At 36.4% G+C, this 21,804-nt stretch overlaps 3 protein-coding genes and 1 pseudogene across 3 annotated transcripts; 1 reads left to right on the top strand and 3 right to left on the bottom strand.

Moving 5' to 3' along the window:
- Positions 7,227-7,714, bottom strand: LOC109126012. The gene has a single exon (XM_019228980.1). It carries the CDS (start codon positions 7,618-7,620, stop codon positions 7,396-7,398), a length of 225 nt encoding a protein of 74 aa, XP_019084525.1. The 5' UTR covers positions 7,621-7,714; the 3' UTR covers positions 7,227-7,395.
- On the top strand, positions 9,975-11,379 carry LOC104708887 (annotated as a pseudogene).
- On the bottom strand, positions 17,323-17,968 carry LOC104708888 (histone H2B.9-like). Its single transcript, XM_010425545.2, has one exon. The coding sequence runs from the start codon at positions 17,809-17,811 to the stop codon at positions 17,419-17,421; it is 393 nt and encodes a 130-aa protein (XP_010423847.1). The 5' UTR covers positions 17,812-17,968; the 3' UTR covers positions 17,323-17,418.
- Positions 20,792-21,508, bottom strand: LOC104709982. The gene has a single exon (XM_010426511.1). The coding sequence runs from the start codon at positions 21,506-21,508 to the stop codon at positions 20,792-20,794; it is 717 nt and encodes a 238-aa protein (XP_010424813.1).

The following is a 21,804-nucleotide window of genomic DNA, read 5'->3' as shown; positions in this document are numbered from 1 at the left end:
AAGCTTGCTCCGGCTCTAGACTCACTTAGGCTTCCCTGCAAGACAAAAGCAATATCATGAGTAATCTAAGATTACTCAGTGAGCCTGGGTACCCCTTTCATCCTAAACAAGATACTACTTCCCAACCCGACTACCCCAATGCAAGTTAAAACAAACAAGCAAGGCAAGTCATCAAAGCTACACAGCAGAAGCTATAGCGGAAGCAAAACAACAACAAGGCAACAAGCCTACAATAACAAGTCTAAGCAACACTATGCAAGACTAGGCTATCAACAAGCAAGCCAACAACAACACAATAACAAACAAGCGAGAAAGAAATAGAACGACACGACTCTACTCGGACGATCTAATCTCGCTAACCATAGAAAAGACGACTAAAGGAACAATGATCTCTTGAACACTTTAGACTCTTAACCACACCACACGAAAAGGTAAGGATAGCTAGAATCGTACAAGGGACTCTTGACATCCTAGACTCCTTCACCTAGGGCCCTTCGATAATCTGTTCCGTTCCTCCACACTACCCATGCTAAAACCTTCCCGGTAACTAGCATGAGCTCTCATGCTGAAACCATAAAGGTAACCAGCAGAGTTCCACCAAAGTTACATCGTCATGTAACGGTCACGCTAATAGCTAGTTAGCCGTGACTGTGTCTCGCGTAAGTGGTTTTAAACTTCTTACGAGACACCCACATACAAACGGAACCGGATATATCGACTACACTTCTTCTAGCTAAGACTCAAGAAACGAATTCAAGAGACTTTGCTAAAACACACTTACCACCGAAACAAGCAAGAAAGTCGAGCCAACAAGCAAGAACAATCATGCTACACAACATGCAATAATCATCAAGAACGAGAATGAAAATTCAAAGATCTTATGATTAAAATATACATGCAAATGCTTAAATTCACTTAAGCAAACACTCAACCATCCGCATGCCAAAATGATCTGATTTAACTAAGTAAATCTCATTTAAAATGCGCATGCAACGAAATTCGGTTTTAAACTTAAAAATCATTAATTTTACTTAGCATGAAGCTAACCTCAACCGAAAATATGCAAATAAAATTGCAAACATCCTATCTCCTTTCATGCATGCAACCGGTTTATTAAGCAGGTTATGCTAATAAAACTCGCTAAGTCACATGATGCATGAAAACCTTCTCACCAAATTTTAAGTCCACTGTTTCCTTAAAATGCAACCGGATTAACACTTAACCCATTCTTAGGTGAGATCAATGCATGTACTTACTTGCGCATGGTGATTTTATCATAAATCCTACCATGAATGCATGCAATCGATTTTAAACCGAAATGAACATGCAACTACTCTACATGCTTTACCACCAAACTCACATGCACATGGTTACCTTCTCAAAAAGCCTACCATGATCCGCATGCAACAGAATTAAACTAATTCTATATGCATGCATTACCGCAGCACTCACGTTCACATGGTTATCCTACCATGAACCGCATGCAACAAAATTAAACATGCATTACCGCAGCACTCACCCCTTATGCCGATGATGGAAACTCGGATTTCACTGCACCACTTGATCAGATCTCTCTTCTTAGCTCCAACCGCTAAGTACCCCTTGGTCTCCTCTTGAACCGCAGCTCAAAGACTCGGCGACAGCAAGACCTTCTCTCCAAAGACTCCTTCTTTACTTCTCCCTTAACTCACACTCGCCACTCCACTCTCTCTCGGCGATCACTCTTTATTTTTCTCTCTTGGATTTGAGAGAAAAATCTTTTGAGTTTTAAAATGGCAATAGTTTGGGAGAGAAATGAGAAAAACATCCTTCTCAATCTCGCAAATGGCCTATTTATAGGCGAGAGACTCCTCTTCTTCCTCCTTAGTGGAAATCGACAAATGGCAAGATTTTGGCTGCATGTGGCATGTGTGATCCACGCCCCAATCAGCTCGCGACAATCCATTAAAATCTCCCACTTTGTCTCTGCATGAATGCATGTCTTTTGATTGGTCAATTTCTCTTCGACACAACCCATAGTTCCGTCTCCTTCTCTCGTCCTTCGTCCAACGTTCGCGTCCGCTTACCTCGTCGGTCATCTCCTGAACGTTTTAGGTTCTTTCGGCATTACCCGGACCATTCTCTCCGCTTACGGCCACCATTGGTCCTTTCGGCAACTTTCGGACATTTCGGACAGTACATCCCGGACTGTGCGGATGGTACGTCTCGGTCAGTACAGACGGTACGTCCTGGCCGGTACAAATGGTACGTCCCAGACAGTATGTACAGCACGTCCGGCATGGTACATATGGTACGTATGGTACGGACTGCACGTCCTGGTCCGTACATGGTACGCGGTACCATTGGCCATCTTCCAACTCGTTCAGAATTTTTCGGACATTACTTCTGTAATTCCTCTTCCTTCCTCCTTTGGTTTAATTCCATGTCCTTTACTCGACCTTGGCCCATGGATTTTCATTTCGAATTTCACCCCTTGGTGAGGGTCATTACATTCTCCCCCCATTATAAGAATTCGTCCCCGAATTCTCCAACCATCTCCTTCTTTTCTGGGGATGTTGTTACTCCTTGTCATCTGCGACCTCATTTTGTGATCACTATCACCTTAAAACTCCATCGAAGACAGACTTGAAAGTATAAACTTCCTTTTTCTTCTTCTTGGTCCTTTTTCTGTCATGGCTCCTCCATTTTATCCTTACTCTACGTACACCATTCGCTGATGCTTTTGGAAGGCTTCTTCATCTCCAGCATTCACTTACTTCTCCATAATTCCCCAAACTTTCAAGCATTAAAGGTCTCTTCTTAATGCTAACATTGGTCCGTTCCTTCGAACTCTCGAACTTAAAGCTTCTCTTTCTTCAGCTTTTGTCCGTTTTCTTCTTTTGGCTCTTTTAACTCTACTCCTTAGAGATCTTTGCTCTTTTTCCAATTTCTTTTAGCTCCTCTTAGCTTTCCTCTTGATGATTTCATCATCTTTCCGCCATACTTGGATCAATAGAAACTTTACTAGTCTCCGATGCTGCTCACATCTGATCCTCCCTTGGTTGATTTCGCAAAACTCAACTCCTTTTTAACCTTTTCCTCTCAAGGCTTGGGTTACACTTTACACTCCTTATTCACCATTTAGCATACAATGCTCTCTCCTTTGCCCTTACTTAGCTTAGAGAAATATTACTTTTCTCTGCCTTGGTTTAGCATAGAAATGCTTCCTTCGCCATCCATTAACCTCTTGCGTTCTCTTTGTCTAATCATAGACAACTTCGCCTTTTCTCTTATATCTTCTTGCACCCTCTTATGCATTTAGGTCTTGGAACATGCATTACTTCTGCACTTCCTTGCCTGTTCTCAGCTCTTTTTCGGTTCACTTTGCCAATTTCTATTGGTTTGTAAAGCACTTTTTCTCCTCCTATTTCTTAGGATTTGCTTTAACTCCTCCCGGTTCTCAACTGATTCCTCTTCTTCGATCAAAACCCCTCAGATTTTCTTGATTTTCTTCTCTTTATCTGATCAAGCTTCGTGGTTACTTACGTGAATCCTCATCAATCGCGCATTAAAGATGCAGGTTAATTATATGAAAATAATCAACAATGCAACCTATAAAGCTTCAAGCAAATCAAGCAAGTAATTAAACAAGCAACGATTAGCATAAACAAGCACACAACAAACAACACAACCACAAAACCACAGAACGGCTAAAGAACTCCAAAGGTACTTTCACAAACAAGGAAAAGATACGAGTTTTACACCACACATAGCCGCTAACTTGAAAGGGTTCGAATCCTAGGCAACAGAACAAAGGTTAGCCCTAAAGGATCACAAAAGATAAACTTTCTGACCCTTACACAACACCCAAAAGAAAACTTCCCTTTTCTTAAACCCAACCACTTCACTGGTTCCTAAGCCTGGTACACACTTCACAGGTGCACACACACAACCTAGGCGGTTTATCAGGCGACGGCTCAGCGGGAGACTCGGTTGCGGTAGAGGCGGCAGACGATGAGGTTCTAGCTAGGTTGGTCGAACTCCCTTCGACACGGTCAACTTGCTCCAACGGGTTCTCCCCCGTTCCCACATCTTGACTTGATGGGTACAAATTCTCTTGCACAACCCGATATGGACAGCCATCTGGCAAATGTCCACTTTCTCCACACACGGTACACCTACTTGGTTCTGAGAACATCAGACGATCTGGTCCAGTCCTCCAGCAATGATTGTTCAAGTGTCCCGGCTCTCCACAAGCCTCACACCTCCTCCAATATCTCAAGCGGTCAGGGTTCGGACAACGATAGGAAAAGTGCCCTCGCAAACCGCACCAATCACACTCAACATTCTCCGGTGCTGTCATACGCCTCAACTCCGTTCTCCAACAATTACGGGTCTAATGCCCAACTCCTTCACACAGCTCACAGTACGGTTGGTTCCGCATATGAACTTGGTTTGGGTACGTCACTCTCTTCCGAGCAGTGGCTCTTACTCTCAGCCGGCCTCTCGGTTGAAAGGTCACTGGTCGTGCGTCTAGTTGCTCCCTCAAATGAAAGTCTTGATAAGATATCCTCTGTCTCTTTGCACTTGAGCTACTTTCTCCCGTTTCGAATCTGTTTTGTTCCCGGTTCAACCTCCTTAACTCCGCCGTCCTGGCGATCCTTCTCAGATCTGAGTCTATAGGTTCTTCTTCTGGTTCCGGCAACACCATCCTCAAAGGTATGGCACGAATGGGACTGTTGCGCCTCGGCACAATCTGATTCGGCTCCACCATGTCTGGTACGACTTGGTCTTGTACAACACGACTTGAACTGGCTCTCGGCCTCACGTCCTCTCTAGACTCCGAGTCTACATCGACTCCTCGATCCTGACCTCTCGGTATTAGATCTTGGTCACTCCTTGATTCCACTACAAAAGTCGGAATCCCTTCATCATCACTCGATATGATATCGATCACCTCCACAACTCTTTCTTGTCTTGCCCTTGGTTCCTCGGGCCTACAGTCACCTTGGTCTGGTCTCTCCTCTTCCTTAACCTCTGGTACGATTAGTTCATCATCTCCCTCGTCTACTTTCTACGGCGAGTGCAACTCGTCCAACATCAGTAGAATCCTGGCAATGGTTTCCGGTCTCTCCTCCACCGGTCGCTCAGTGCTGGTACTTCCCATCTCGGGTGTTACCCCACTCCTTCTGGCAGCAACATTACCTCCGGGCGTATACACGTCCGTCAAGAAATCTAGGATCCTCCCGACTGTATCCGGGTACTCCCTCATATGATCCTCCGGGTTTGCGTTGTCATCTCGATCCTCCACTAGATCCAACAACAAGCTTTGTAATTTATTGGCAATCTCCACCTCTGCCTCTCCATAATCTCCAATAGGAATTGTCTCGAACTTCCCTTGTTCGTCCATTCTAACTTGAAGACGACTAGGTTCTCCAATTTCCAACACAATGGTACGATCATCCCGATCCTCTTCCACTTCTTCTAACTCCTCCGGACATTCGGACGGGTCAGTCTCCACATATATATTATCTTCCTCCCCAAGCAAACTCCGATCTACACACCACGTGTTTGGATTGATGGGTTCATGGTCACTCTCTGACTCCGTCGACAAATACCCATTGTGGTGTTCAAACCCCTCATGTCTCGGCCCCTCATCTCCCGAACCATCCCCGTGGCCTGAATCACCTGAAGACATCTAAAGCCCACAAGAAACAAGGTAAGATTCTTAGCGTGGACTATGGCTTTTCTTAAGCTAGTCAAGCAAACCACCGGATAAAATTTGTGTTTCTGCGACTCATAATATAGGATGTTTTCAACTTTCTATGCAACTTTTAGATTAAATTTATATTTTATATTATGCAGACTTATTTACGATTGTTTAAACTTTTTAAAAGTAACTATTTTTTAATATGCGTGTTTTCACTAAAACATCTTATATTTTGAAACGGATGGAATATAAAAGTAGTCTAAAAGTTGCCTCAAAAATTAAAAACATTTTATATTGTGAAACAAACAAAAACCTTTAAAACATCCTATATTATAAAACGGAGGAAATATTTCTTTCGGTCTAATGGAGAATACTATAAACAAAACTTAAAAGAAAAAAGAAAAAGTAAAGATCATTATTTATTATTGAGGCAAACAAAATTGGAATTTCGAACACTTATATATATTTCCAGCAACATGATCACTCTTTATAGCGACCAATACCACTGGCCACATGAATTTAATCATTTTCGTTTACATAACTATTATTACATAGATGTTTAGTGGATACTCCATCTAAGCTACGACATTTCACTCAATTAAGTCATCTTCGAAAATCAGTTCAAGCTTATAAAATTTGATAGAGTTGTCTGTTTTGTATTTAAATTCTTCAATAAATATTAAAATATATAAACGTAAATTGAACAAATAAACTAGAACTAAAGTCGAATCTCACGTTTCTGGTTAGTGTTTGTTTAACATTTTTTTTTTTTTTACGTATGGCTTACCCTTTGCACTTGGTCCCTTAAATCCTTTTGTTTAGTTAAATCATTCCAAACAAAAAATTTGTACTATTCTCGTTTGGCATTTAAATGGATAAATATTAGGTTTCATAAAGATTCGACTTCAAAAGACAAAATAAAGATGATCTATATGTATATGCATGCTCAATGGAGACATCAATTATCATTTTGTTTCTTTTTTTTTCAATACATTTTCCCTGACAGTTAAAGGAATACTAAATGTACTAGTATTACTTTTGGTCAAAATATTAATTATCAGCTTATAAACCAAAATGTATGTTGACTAGTTGAATCAATAAAAATAAAAATAAAAATAATATGGAAATATGTAATTGGAAATTTTGAAGAGAAAAACTAAATCACACACATCTAAAGATCATCATTGTAATGGTAAACACTACACACTAGAGAAGAAAGAAGCATATTTGACTCTTGAGTAAAAGTTTAAATATCCATATATCAATGAAAAAATATATAGTATATTGTTGATGTTTGCGTCTATTTATATATAAATATACTATTTTTTTCGTACTTCAAAGCCCTTTTACACCTTTCAATATAGAAGACCCACGGATCTCTCGGTCAACGTCAACCGTACCATAACATATACTCTTTAAGCATTAGTGTAATTTCTTAAGCGTTACACGAAATTTGTTTTTTTTTGGCTTTAGTAATTTTTCTTCACAATCAAGAAAATTGTTTAATCCAGATTTTGATTTATAAATTCAAATATGATTAGGTTTTCACCTTGTATTCTTCAATTAATATCACCATAAACCCGAAATACGAAATTACATTTGATTCATTATCATACAAAATCTGATTATTAAGCGGAAAGAAAGATAGAAAACAGAGGAAGAAGGCTTATGCGATAATTAAAAAAAGGCTTAATCGTAAAGCGAAATCAATTAGAAGAAACGTTCCCTTTGTGATCCTTGCTAACATTGTCGCTGTGGTTTGCCGGAGGAGCTGCCGGAGAAGGCGGAGGGATCTGGTGGCGCGGTGGCTGAGTAGGAACGGATGAAGGAGGACTTGCTGCGACTGCGAGAGAGATATCGGAGAGGTCATCAAGGGAGATCGGGAAGCTCTGAGAAGGTCTTCTCTGGTGACGGCTTGGTCTCTCAGACATGTTTTAGCTTCGGATTCAGACTAGAAAGATTGGAAAGAGCAGAGAGAGAGAGAGAGAGAGAGAGAAAATAAAAAAGAGAGATTGGTGTACGAGTGATGAGATCGGGAGGCAGAGAGAGGCTGTTTATATAAAAGAGGGTGAAAAACAAATGGGTTAGGTATAGACAGTAATTATCCGAATTGAGAACATATATTAATTGGTAAATTCTACTATTATAGTATTAAAGACTAATTAACAGTAACATGAGAAAAATAAATGAAACATGAATTTGAATAACTAATAATTCTAATTTTTTCTTTCTCTTTATCATTAATTTCGTTAATTTAAAGTTATTTTATTTAAGTTGAATAACTAATTTCTTCTTATCTTTGAATTCGTTGAATAACTAATAATTTATTACGTTAGCTTTTTGAGTTAACTTATTTAAGTTGTTGACCAAAAAAAAAAGCGGTATAATTATTTATTTTTTATACATATCAAATGATTCTCTATTTTTTAAGAAATTGTAATATATTTTCATATTTTACTTAATGATCATGTAGTACAATAATGATCACTTAGTACAATCTAATTTATGCAGTGTGGAATTCGTGTTGCAGTGTGGATTTCGTGTTGCTTTATAGTAGTAATTAGTTTGATTGGAGAAAAAAAAAGGTTGATTGGAAATTTCTTACACCAAAGTACTGCTTGAATATTTATCAATCATACCAGGATGAAAACAAAAAGATTGAACAAAAGTGGTAGAACGAAAATGAAAGAAGCATTAACACTAATTCTTCCAAAATATTTTCGTAAAAGCTAGGAGTTTTGTAATCTCTTTCCAAAATAGAAACACTAAATAATATCTCCAACATGTATGCATAGCTTTTCAGCCTAAGTTCTGTGCATGGTCAAATGGTTCAGTATAAGTTCTGCGCATGGTCAAAATGGTTCAGATCTAAACTTATGTGTTGTACTTTTTACACTAGCATGTTTACCTTTTGTTAGGTAAACCTATATTGACCTTAAAATTTGTATTAACTATTATTTGTTTAAGGGCATAAGTCCATGTGGTGTGGGAGATGCATAATTCAATAACCACAATTAACTGTATTTGAATAGTCTTACTTACTCCTGCAAGCGTCTGCAATCTCTTAACGTTGAAAAAGGTTCATTGCGATTATATGTAAACTTCTCCGATGACCACCATGGTTCATTGCACTTAGTGGAAAGAAGAAGAAAAAAAAGTTCATTGCATTTGATGAGAATATATTATAAATGTAGTTCTGACAAAATATTTAAAACTTACGATAAGCTTGTTTACAACATTAAATTAAGAAGCCAAATTATTGTATCTTTTTTCTTTTACTTTTCTTGTATGGAGGACAAACATTTCTCCCCCATGTGAGGAGATGTCAGTCTCGTTGGAATTTAATGTTGTGTTATACGTTCCTTTTAGAACCACACGACACGAATGCAAACATGTATTTAATTGTCTGTGTCAAAAATTTCCAGTTGATAAGATAGATTTAAATGAGACACAAATATTAAACATATATGGTAATTTCACAAGATGTATATTTCTAAATATATATATATATAGACGTAGAGAAGATATAATATGAATTTAGATTGGATCAGATCAGATCGCTGCTGCATTTTTTCTTTAATAGAACAATGGTATTGTAAGTGGGAATGAGAAGCCTTGAGTGTTATGGTTAATGAGAGATGCGGAGAGATAGTCAATGGATACTACGTACTAACTACTAATGCATGTGAACAATTGTATGGCTTGATACATGATGTACTAAGAGTACAAGATAGGTTGTGAAATGTTGAATCCGTAAAACATTATGGTAAGAGCCATGTCTTTTGGATATGGTTGGTGAATACGTTACATAAATGTGAAACCCACAAACAAAACGGTAAAGAGACATTAACTACAGGAATAGTTATGGACATTGATTATTACAGATACACGTGGGTACAAAGTATGAAAATTAGTTTGGATATCTAAGCTAAAGTAGTAACTTCAAGAGATCATCAGTGATACTAATTGATCAGTGTCCTATAGAAAGCATCCAAGCATTACCAATTATTTCGAATGTTTCCTATGTTTTATTTCTGTTAATTGTTTTTCAAAGTGGTAAAATTTCACTACAAATATAGTATAATAGTTATATAAAAAAAAATTATAAATATTTGATTCAAAAAAGGAAAAAAAAAACGATAGAAATGTATCAGATATTGAAGCCAAGATAGCCAAATCAGCAAATCGTAGCCGTTGAATCATATTCAATCCAAAAGCTAACATTCATCAACTAATAAAACCAAACCAAAGCAATTTCTCCTCTGTTTGAATAATTCCGGTTAGATCAAAAACAAATTCAGTTTCTCGTCTCGAAGTAGTAAAGGGCAAAGTCATGGATTCTGGAACAAAAACGAAGAAAGGAGCAGCTGGAAGAAGAGGAGGTCCAAAGAAGAAACCGGTTTCCTGGTCGGTTAAATCCGGTCTACAGTTTCCTGTCGGTAGGATCGGTCGGTATCTTAAGAAAGGCCGTTATTCGAAACGTGTTGGAACCGGAGCTCCGGTCTATCTCGCCGCAGTCCTCGAGTATCTTGCTGCTGAGGTATATTCTGATTCAGATCAGCTATTGAATTGATTCCGTTGGAATCATCGAATATGTTTCGTTGACCATCAAGTTTTGATTTTAGGATGATGTGATCTTCGTCTGAATTTTAGGGTATATTACTTCTTTGCAAATATATTCTCGGGTCACAAATAGAAAACGATTACTAAGTTGTCAACGTATCATGATGTAACACGGTTCTGATCTTTTCAACTAGTGTTTAGAACCCATCTTTTGGATGTCATCTCATCTTTTGAATCAACTTGTTGCAAAACCTTTACCACAAATTTGAAATGTATCAGAACTAAACAAGTTTCCAAGTCTGATCATTTGTATCTGTTGTCCATCTAGGTTCTTGAGCTTGCGGGTAACGCTGCAAGAGAGAAAAAAGAACCGTATCATACCACGCCATGTTCTGTTAGCAGTGAGGAACGACGAGGAGCTACGGACGCTACTCAAAGGGGTAACCATTGTAAGAAAATAATTATTTCTTACCCATGTGGTCTTATAGTTAGTAGGTTATTTAATTGGGTTTGTTATATTTTGTTTTTAATCATTTGGGAACTAAAAGGACAGATGTTAAACTACATGTGAAGCTTATTCTTATAAGAACAAGTATTAAGCTACATGTCATGCTAAAGCTTATTAGAGAACAAGTGTGAAGTTGCATGTTGTGTTTGAAGCAATGCTAGACACTTGTTCTCACACTTGTCACCACTGTTTTCATCTCTACTATGATGGATGTTTGAGATTAAATTAGAAGACAAAACCCTTATGAGGAGTAAGGTCCTCTTCCCTCCTATAAATAGATGGTTTGATCCATCACAAATCATCACAAGAACAAAATCAACACATAAAGAAAAGAGTTTATAGGAAAGGGGAGAGAAACCTTATCTTCCACCTAAAGATCATCTAAGAGTTTTTTTTCAAGTCTTCAAGTCAAGCCATTGAAGAAGAAGAAACCATTCAAAGAAGCATCATTTCTACAATGAGTGGAGGTATTACTTTAACCCTCTTTATGATTCTATTATGTGATTAATATAGATGTTTAAGATCTTGGAGTTCATGTTAAAAGAATGTTTAACATGTGGTATCAGAGCTTATGGTTATGAACATCTAATTAATCCATTAAGAATAATAGATTTATGGTTTAAAGAACTGAAAATTAAAGCTTTAAGTTATGATGTTTGTACACTTGAATTTTTGTTTGATTTAAGTTTCAAGTTACAATATGTGTTTAAATTAAAAAAAAAAAAATATATATATATATATATATATAAGTGATAAAAGATTGGTTTATCTTAATGTGCATAATTAAGAAATTGATATCACCATAATGGTTATATCTTATAATGATTTGCACATAGAAAACCAAAATATTTAAATTTTGATATGTTTATATATTAATTAGCTACCCACAGGTAGGCTATTGACATAAAACATGATCAATAATTTATTAGAATGTTTGTATATGAGTTAATTAAGTATATCCACAGATAGCTTAATTAATCTGATACATCATTCAAGAATTTTTTTTTGAAAGCTATGACATTAGGATATATTATAATGACTACCCACAAGAGCATTATAATTTGAAGTCATATGCATTCAATAATTTTTGTTAATGTGTTGTTTAAATTTTGAGCCTCAATTAAAGCTTGTTATATCTCTAAATCACAACATCATTTCCTGCTAATTTGCCATCTATGGTCTCTACTGTTTCGATCCTCACTGGAACCAACTTCTCAGAATGGAAAGAGAAAGTTGAGTTCACATTAGGAGTACTAGATATGGATTTGGCACTTCGTGAAGAAGAGCCAGATCCCTTAACTATAAATAGTACTGAGGAAGAAAAGGCTCTCCATAAAGCTTGGGAGAAAGCGAACAAATTAAGCATGATGTTTTTAAAAATGACCATAGCTAGCAATATTAAAACTTCCCTTCCAGATGCAGATAAAGCTATAGATTATCTAGCAGCTATAGAAGAACGATTTAAGACTACAGACAAATCCCTTGCAGGGAAACTTATGGCAGATCTTACAACCATTAAGTATGATGGGACAAGGTCTATGCATGAACATTGCATTGAAATGACCAACCTTGCGACTAAACTAAAGAATTTAGGAATGAGTGTGGACGATTCATTTTTTGTCCAATTTATCCTAAATTCACTACCTCCTCAGTGTGGACCCTTTTAGATCAATTATAATGCAATTGATGAAAGGTAGACATCTGATGAATTTGCTAATAAACTAGTCCAAGAGGAGGCTAGAGTTGGTAGTGAAGGAATTAAAGTTTCCCATCATGTTCAAGGAGCTGGACCTAAAGTTGGGTTTGGGCATAAAAAGAGCCATCAAAGAGCACAACCCACAATGAACGATTCCAATCAAGTTAATCCGAAGAAAAAGGCAAAGAAAGATTACATGTGCAATTTTTGTAAAAAGGTTGGACACTTTCAGAAAGATTGCCCTAAAAGAAGAGAATGGTTCGAAAAGAAAGGTAATCCTATGGGTTCCGTAAGCTTTTTCGAATCTAATTTTACTTATGTTTCTTCCAAAACTTGGTGGATTGATAGCGGTGCTAATGTACATGTAACGAATTCCGTATAGGGATTCCTTACGATCCAAACCATAAATTCAAGTGAAAACTAATTACTGATGGGAAATCGAGACAAGGCACCAGTTGAAGCTGTTGGCACCTATCGTCTCATTTTAGATGGTGGATTTTATCTAGATTTATATTAGACTCTTTATGTTCCATCTATTTCCCGTAATTTTGTTTCTGTAAGCAAACTTGATTTGACTGGTTTTAAATCTACTCAAGGAGATGGTTGTTTTAATATATTTCTGAACTCTAAACGAATTGGTTCTGGAATATTAGTTGATGGTCTTTATATGTTAAAACTGGCTGATCAACCTTATGAGACACATCTCTCCTTGTATTCTGAAAGTAGACTTAAAAATAAAACATGTACTGATGACTCATATTTCTTGTGGCATAAAAGATTAGGACATATTTCTTATGAAAGAATTAAAAGATTGGTGAAAGATGGAGTCATTCCGAATCTTGATTTTACCAATAAGAAAATGAGTATAGATTGCATTAAAGGTAAGCAAACTAAACACACTAAGAAATGAGCCACAAGAAGTACACAACTTCTTGAAATCATACATACATATATTTGTGGACCATTTGACGTTCCAAATTTTGGAGGTGAAAAGTACTTCATCACTTTTATTGATGATTATTCACGTTATTGTTATCTCTATTTATTGCATGAAAAATCTCAATCTGTGGATGCTGTACAAGCATTCATTAATGAAGTTAAGAGACAATTAGATAGAAAGGTGAAAATCATAAGGTCTGATAGAGGTGGTAAATTTATGGTAGATATAATGAAACAGGACAACATTCTGGACCATTTGCCATACTTCTTCAAAAATTAGGAATTGTTGCTCAGTACACAACGCCTGGTTCTCCATGGCAGAATGGTGTAGCTGAAAGGCGTAATCTTACTTATATGGAAATGGTTAGATCTATGATGAGTCTTGCTAACCTACCTATATCCTTGTGGATGGACGCATTACGTATTGCGGTCTATATTTTGAATAGGGTACCTAGCAAAACAGTTCCAAAGACCCCTTTTGAACTGTGGAAAGGCTGGAAACCTAGTCTGTCACACCTCCAAGTTTGAGGGTGTGCAGCTGAAGTAAGAATATACAATCCACATGAAAATAAATTAGACTTCAGAACGATCAGTGGTTTCTTTATAGGTTACCCTGAGAAGTCTAAAGGATATAGATTTTATTGTCCATCCCATAGTACGAGAATAGTAGAAACCAATAATGCCAGATTTTTTGAGAATGGTGAGATTAGTGGGAGTGATAAAGTTCGTGATATAACTATTCAGGAAACTAGGGTTGATATTCCATTACCCTTAGTTCCGAATGTTGAGATTCCTAGCATTGTTGACCCGTTAAACAATGAGGAAACCCCATTGAATGATCACACACTCCATGATGAAAATCTTGCCAATAATGATCATGAAGCACAAGAGGAACCAGCATTAAGAGATCAAATTGTACGAGAAGATATGCTATTTTATATGACTTTGTGATTTATCAAATAGAATCTGGAGAAGAAAACATTAAAGATCCGGTTTCTTATTCACAAGCCATGAAGGATGTTAATTCTGATAAATGGATTGATGCCAGTAGAGATGAAATAGACTCGATGGTTAAGAATGAAGCTTGGGACATCGTTCCATTGCCTGATGGACACTAAGCAGTCGGGTGTAAGTGGATCTTTAAGACCAAACTCGACTGTAATGGCAATGTAGAACGATATAAAGCCAGACTGATAGCCAAAGGGTTTAGTCAAAAGGAAGACATCAATTATAGTGAGACTTTTTCACCTGTGTCTAGAAAAGACTCTCTCATAATTATCATGGCGTTAGTAGCTCAGTATGATCTCGAGTTACATCAAATGGATGTGAAAACTGCCTTTCTTAATGGAGACTTGCAAGAAGAAGTCTATATGCGCCAACCTGAAGGCTTCATAATCGAAGGTCAGGAAGATATGGTTTGCAAATTGAAGAAATCAATATATGGACTGAAACAAGCTTCGAGGCAATGGTATCTAAAGTTTGATGAAACCATCACGAAATTCGGTTTCAAAGAAAACGTTGTGGATCCATGTATATACCTCAAGATCAGTGGGAGTAAATTCATATTTTTGGTTTTGTATGTTGATGACATCTTATTAGCCAGTAATGATCTTGGTCTACTACATGAGACTAAGAGTTATCTCTCTAAGAACTTTGATATGAAAGATATGGGTGAGGCATCCTATGTGATAGGAATTGAAATATTCCGTGATAGATCACTAGGAATTTTAGGATTGTCTCAGAAAGCATATATTGATAAAGTTCTTGAGAGATTTGGCATGATGATGTGTTCTTCTAATAATGTTCCTATGCAAAAGGGTGACAAGCTTAATCTTAAGCAATGTCCGCAGAATGAATTGGAATATAATGAAATGCAAAAGTACCCTTATGCATCTCTTGTGGGAAGTTTAATGTACGCACAGGTCTGCACTCGACCTGATATTAGCCATGCAGTCGGAATGTTGGGTAGATTTCAGAGTAACCCAGGACTTGCTCATTGGAAAGCTGCGAAGAAAGTTTTGAGATACCTAAAGGGAACAAGAAACTACATGTTGACATATCGAAAATCAACACATCCACAGATGGTTGGATTTTCAGACTCAGATTTTGGTGGATGTGAAGATTCTAGGCATTGTACTCTCGGCTATGTGTATCTCCTTGGTGGAGGTGCCATTTCATGGAAAAGCCAGAAGTCAGAGTTGATTTATACATCCACAATGGAGGCTGAGTATGTAGCATGTTATGAGGCTTCTATTCAAGGAACATGGTTGCGGAATTTCGTGTGAGAGTTTGGGATTCTGAATTTTGTTTACAAACTTCTAACTCTTTACTGTGACAATCAAGCCGCAATCTTCTTCTCTAAGCATGATAGGATATCTAAAGGAGCCAAACATATGGAACTCAAATATCTATCATTAAAGCAAGATGTTAAAAGAGAAAAGTTTGTCATTGAACACATAGGCACTGAGGTAATGGTCGCAGACATATTTACGAAAGCATAACCTCCAAAGACATTTATGAAGCATGTAGAAAGTATGGGTCTGGAAGATAGCACTTAATTATGTTGTCTGATAATGTTTTAGACTATGTTTGACATTTATAAGAGCTCTATTATGACTTTTACATCTTCTATTCTGTTTCCAACGTGCACACACATTATTGTTTGTTGGAATTATTGATAACAGAATGTGTCTGAAAAGATATCAAAGAGACCATTAAAGATAACTCCTACTTATGGAATAATGTTTATGGTCTAGCTATGAAAAGTAGTCAATGTAGTAGTACATGGAAGGAATCATGTTGCAAAATGATGTGTGACCGCCATGACTCTCATTGGTTACAAGATTAGCTAAGACACTTATGAAAGACCAAATGAAAAATATAACATATTATGCCGACCTTATGATTCCCGAGTAAAACCATTATACTAACGACCAAGTAGGAGAATGTAAGAAAATAATTATTTCTTACCCATGTATGTGGTCTTATAGTTAGTAGGTTATTTAATTGGGTTTGTTATATTTTGTTTTTAATCATTTGGGAACTAAAAGGACAAGTGTTAAGCTACATGTGAAGCTTATGCTTATAAGGACAAGTATTAAGCTACATGTCATGCTAAAGCTTATTAGAGAACAAGTGTGAAGTTGCATGTTGTGTTTGAAGCAATGCTAGACACTTGTTCTCACACTTGTTACCATTGTCTTCATCTCTATTATGATGGATGGTTGAGATTAAATTAGAAAACAAAACCCTTATGAGGAGTAAGGTCCTCTTCTCTCCTATAAATAGATGGTTTGATCCATCACAAATCATCACAAGAATAAAAACAACACATAAAGAAAAGAGTTTATAGGAAAGGGGAGAGAAACCTTATCTTCCACCTAAAGATCATCTAAGAGTTTCTTTTCAAGTCTTCAAACCAAGTCATTGAAGAAGAAGAAACCATTCAAAGAAGCATCATTCATACAATGAGTGGAGGTATTACTTTAACCCTCTTTATGATTCTATTATGTGATTAATATAGATGTTTAAGATCTTGGGGTTGATGTTGAAAGAATGTTTAACAACCATGGCGCACACGGCGGAGTTTGACCAAACATAAACCCAATCCTCCTCCCAAAGAAGTCTGAGAAACCAGCTTCAACCACAAAAACACCCCAAGTCACCACCATCAAAGGCTACCAAATCCCCTAAAAAGGCATAACTCTCTTCCTCCCTACTCTCTAATATGCCTCTATGTTTCTCTGTAAAGACAGAACACCTCTTACTGTTCACCATGTTGGTAAACAATGTGTCGTGCTAAATGTTCAGAAGAAAATACATACTCTGTTCTTACATAAATTTTACGAATTGCACTAAAATGATCAGAAAGAAATCCAAACTTTTAATTAAAAAGAAGATAATTCATATGAACAATGTATTATTCAGGTATCATCTTCATCATCATATGAGAAGATTTGATCAAATTTAAAGACCCAACAAAAAAAAAGGAAGCAACAGCACATGCACATATCTAATCTATTCTTAAGAGCTTGTAAATTTGGTGACGGCTTTGGTTCCTTCAGAGACAGCATGCTTAGCCAATTCACCAGGCAAAACGAGTCTCACGGCGGTTTGGATCTCACGTGACGTGATCGTCGGTTTCTTATTGTAACGAGCGAGACGAGACGATTCCTGAGCGAGTTTCTCGAATATGTCGTTGATGAAACTGTTCATGATCCCCATTGCTTTACCAGAGATTCCAATATCTGGATGAACCTGTTTCAACACCTTGAAAATATAGATCTTATACGTCTCCGTGCTCTTCTTCGTCTTCTTCTTCTTCTTGATCTCGCTCGTTCCTCCTTCCTTCGCGATCTTCTTCTCCGCCTTCGGTGGTCCTTTCTCCGCCGGTTTCTTCTCTGCCTTGGGCGCCATTAAAGTCGAGACGAGGTTTCAACGATGAATTGAATAATGAATACTTCCGGAGGAATGAAACTGTAATGAGAGAGATGATGATGATGATTTTTTCAAGGGTTTCGGTTTTGAATTTATACGTTTCGTGGGGTGATCATAATTGGATATAAGAACATTGGCGCGGATTGCTGACGTGTATGTTTCTAACTCGTTCGATTAATAATTGTTACTAACGTAATACTAATCGACGGTTGGCGCTAAAGTCGGCGGTTTTTATGGGCTTTATTGGGCCTCAACTAATATATACAAATAAAAATAGTTTAGGCCTATTAACTAATTCGCGTGATTGGAATTTGGAATGTTTTTGTTCGGAATTTTTAATTTAACAACCTTTTCAGTTAATTTTTGCAGTAGTACTAGATTAAATGGAATAATATATAGAGGAGTAATAAATATAAGCATCACTCAAAAACGAGTATTTTAAAACTCTAGAAACTGTTTTCACATCCAAAAAGATAAGGTGAAACTGGTACCAGCTGATAGATGAGTTTGTGTGAGAAGTAGTGTTATATGCATTTTTGGACATTGTAGTATAAGTGATTTTATGAACTTTTGATGATGTACACTTTGTACCAGCTAATGAGTTTCCAAGAAGGACTTCTTCGACATATATCAGTTACCAAACTCAGTGGTCCCTCTAAAGGGTTCGAGAATCCAACAAAAGGCATTCCTAAGATGTGGGGAAACTCCAAAGTACATCGAACTCATTCCTACCTTACAAAATAGATCAAATTTTTCTTGCACATACATTGGCTAGTTTTGATTTTCTTGTTCAGATAGATTCGTGATGAAAAGAATATAGTAGAGAACGAAATTTACTTTTAGATAATACAAGTGAATTTATTTATATAATTAAGCTATTTGAATGTAATTTTTTATGGCGGTTTTTCTGTTTAAAAGTTTTAATATTTCTCCAAATTGTATATTTTTGCCATTTGCCACAAAATCCATCAATTGTTTATTCTTGCAAAAAGTACATTAATTAAATGTATATTATAATATAATTTATAGTTTATTTAAATCATACGGATCTGATAGATACATTTGTTACATAACGTACACCAGCTCCGCAAATTACGTCCGTAAATTAAGTTAGTAACGTATCTTCCACACGATTTTTATGCTTCGGTTACATAAGAATGGATCCAATCATCTTTATTTACTTTTTTTTTTCTATCAATAGTGATCCTAAATACTATATTAATTTCATTTAGAGTCTTTAAATGTTTTAGCTAAAAACATTTATTTGATTTGAACATTGGCTAACTTTAAAAAAAATATTACACCATTGTTTTATAGTATATTTTTAATCATTTATTTTAATTATAGTGTCATCTTGAACTATAATGTCATCTTTTATAAGAGCTCGAGGCTTAAATGTTAGATGAAAATGTTAAAAGTTAGATTCAACAATCTACATTCATATGTATACAAATAGCTTAATACTGAAGTTGTTTGATCCATAATATTCAAATATTTGTTCAAAATTAACTATTTTGAAATAAAACGATCGATTTACATATATTTCTTTTTTGGATAGTGAATTCGACCATGCATATATATAGTGTCTAATATATTTCTTTTCTCCATACATCCGAGTCTGCAATCTCGAAGCCTCTGGTTACTTTACCCGTCCATACGGGTCAGGATACCCACACTCAAGAGTCTCAGCCATACGGAACATTGCTCCATCTCCATGCATCATGTGTCAAAATAAAAAGATACACACACACACATACCTCACTTGTTGTTTGGCTCGTTTGGAAAATGTACGGGTTGTTTTTGATTTATTAATATTATAAAAACGACATCGTTGATGGTAATGTATACTTAAATCACTTTATTAATTTGTAGCAAAGCTTTTAATTACGAACCTAATATCAGTTTTTTTTCTTCGGTGTCACTAGTTATATTTTGTTGTTGTTTATCGCTAGCTAAGTAACGTCGTGTGAGATAGTATTCTGAAGGCATATAGTAAGAGAATACATTCTGAAGGCATATAGTAAGAGAATACATTCATATATATTCGTAAATGGAACTATTACGGTATAAACAAGTCAAATGTTGGTAGGTGGAATTAGCTAGGTGACATTAACACAAGGTAAGACCATCTTCATTTAAGTAACCCACTTACGTTGCTTTAATCTTAATTAATTATATAAATTATATTAAACTAATTAAAATAACTTACTTACAAACTTAAACAAAATCATCTTTGCATTAGAGAAACTGACGTATGTTGCTCAAACATTTAAATAATATTTTTTTAATTTAAAATAGTAAATAATAAAATTTTACAAAATTCCGAATAGTAAACATATATTATAAAATTTGGGAAACTAAACATAGTTTACAAAATTCGAAAATATTTATTGTTGGGTTGCACCAAATTTTTGCCATATATGCTCAATCAAGTCGTTTTTCAAAAGATCATGCATTTGTGGATCATGAACGTCATTTCGAATGCTCATTATGTTATTTAGATTTGTTGACATATCTGTAGAGTATGATATGTCAACATGAGAAGTTCCGCTTCCTTCATTGTGATAGAACTTTGATGGTTCGTAGAAATTGTACTCATGTCGTTCGTCTTCCACTATCATGTTATGCAATATGATACATGCTCTCATTATTTTGCCTATTTTTCTTTTATCCCAAAAAAGTGTGGGATTCTTCACGATTGCAAACCTAGCTTGCAAGACTCCAAATGCACGCTCTACATCTTTCCGGCATGCTTCTTGATATTGAGCAAAAAGTTTTGCTTTTTGGCCTTGTGGAAGTGTAATCGATTGGATGAAAGTCGCCCAATTAGGATAGATACCGTCAGTGAGGTAGTACGCCATTTTGTATTGCCGTCCATTGAAAAAGTATGTAACTCTTGGAGCTCTGCCTTCTAGGATATCATCAAACACCGGTGAGCGGTCCAAAACATTAATATCATTTAACGTACCTGGTGGACCGAAAATGCGTGCCAAATCCATAAATCTTGCGATGCCACAGCCTCTAGTACGATTGTCAGTTTTCCAGATCCACGTGAATATTGTCCTTTCCATGTAGTGGGACAATTCTTCCACTCCCAGTGCATACAATCTATACTCCCTACCATTCCGGAGAAACCGCGATGTTCTCTAATATTAAGTAATCGTTGAAGGTCTTCCGCTGTTGGCCTTCTAAAATACTCGTCTCCAAAAATATTTATCACTCCTTCCACAAATTTTTCAAGGCATTTGTGGGCGGTTGTTTCAGTGAGTCGTAGATATTCATCCATTGCATCTGCTGAACATCCGTATGCCATCATACGAATAGCTGCCGTACATTTTTGAAGTGCAGAAAGACCCATCCTTCCAGTAGCATCTCGTCTTTGTCTGAAATATGAGACTCCATTCTCAATAGTATTGACAATACGAATGAACAATGGTTTGTTCATTCTAAATCGACGGCGGAACATTCCGTGATTGTAAGTTGGATTCTCACTAAAATAATCATTCCATAGCCGAGTGTGGCCTTCTTCGCGGTCTCTATTAATGTGCACTCTGCGAAATATTGGAGCTGATGGAACGTCTTGGTGAGTGTAGTTGTATTGAATCTCACCCACTATATTATCGACTTCCTCCTCTACCATTTCATCGACTTCTGGATCAGAACTCCAATTAGACATTTCTTGATAATTTGGCTTTGTTGTGAGGTTTATGGGTATTATGTCTTAGGAAATTTGTTTATTTTGTGATAGAAATGGGCTTATAGGAAGACACTGAAGTTATAAGAAAAGGAATGGATTGAATTGTAGAGAGATTGTAATGGAGATTGTGTAACAAGAAGAACTGAAGTTACAAGAAAAGGAATGATATGAATTGGAAGAGAAGAAGCGGATGAAATGAAGTTACTCAAACAATTGTTCAATATATAGACTTAACAAAAGACAAAAAAAAAAAACAAAACCCTTTAACGGGTTGG

The sequence above is a fragment of the Camelina sativa genome, chromosome 8 (genome assembly GCF_000633955.1).
Source record: "Camelina sativa cultivar DH55 chromosome 8, Cs, whole genome shotgun sequence".
NCBI classification, from domain to species: domain Eukaryota; kingdom Viridiplantae; phylum Streptophyta; class Magnoliopsida; order Brassicales; family Brassicaceae; genus Camelina; species Camelina sativa.
Note: the sequence above shows the minus strand (reverse complement) of the source record. Positions and strands in the feature narration are given on the sequence as shown.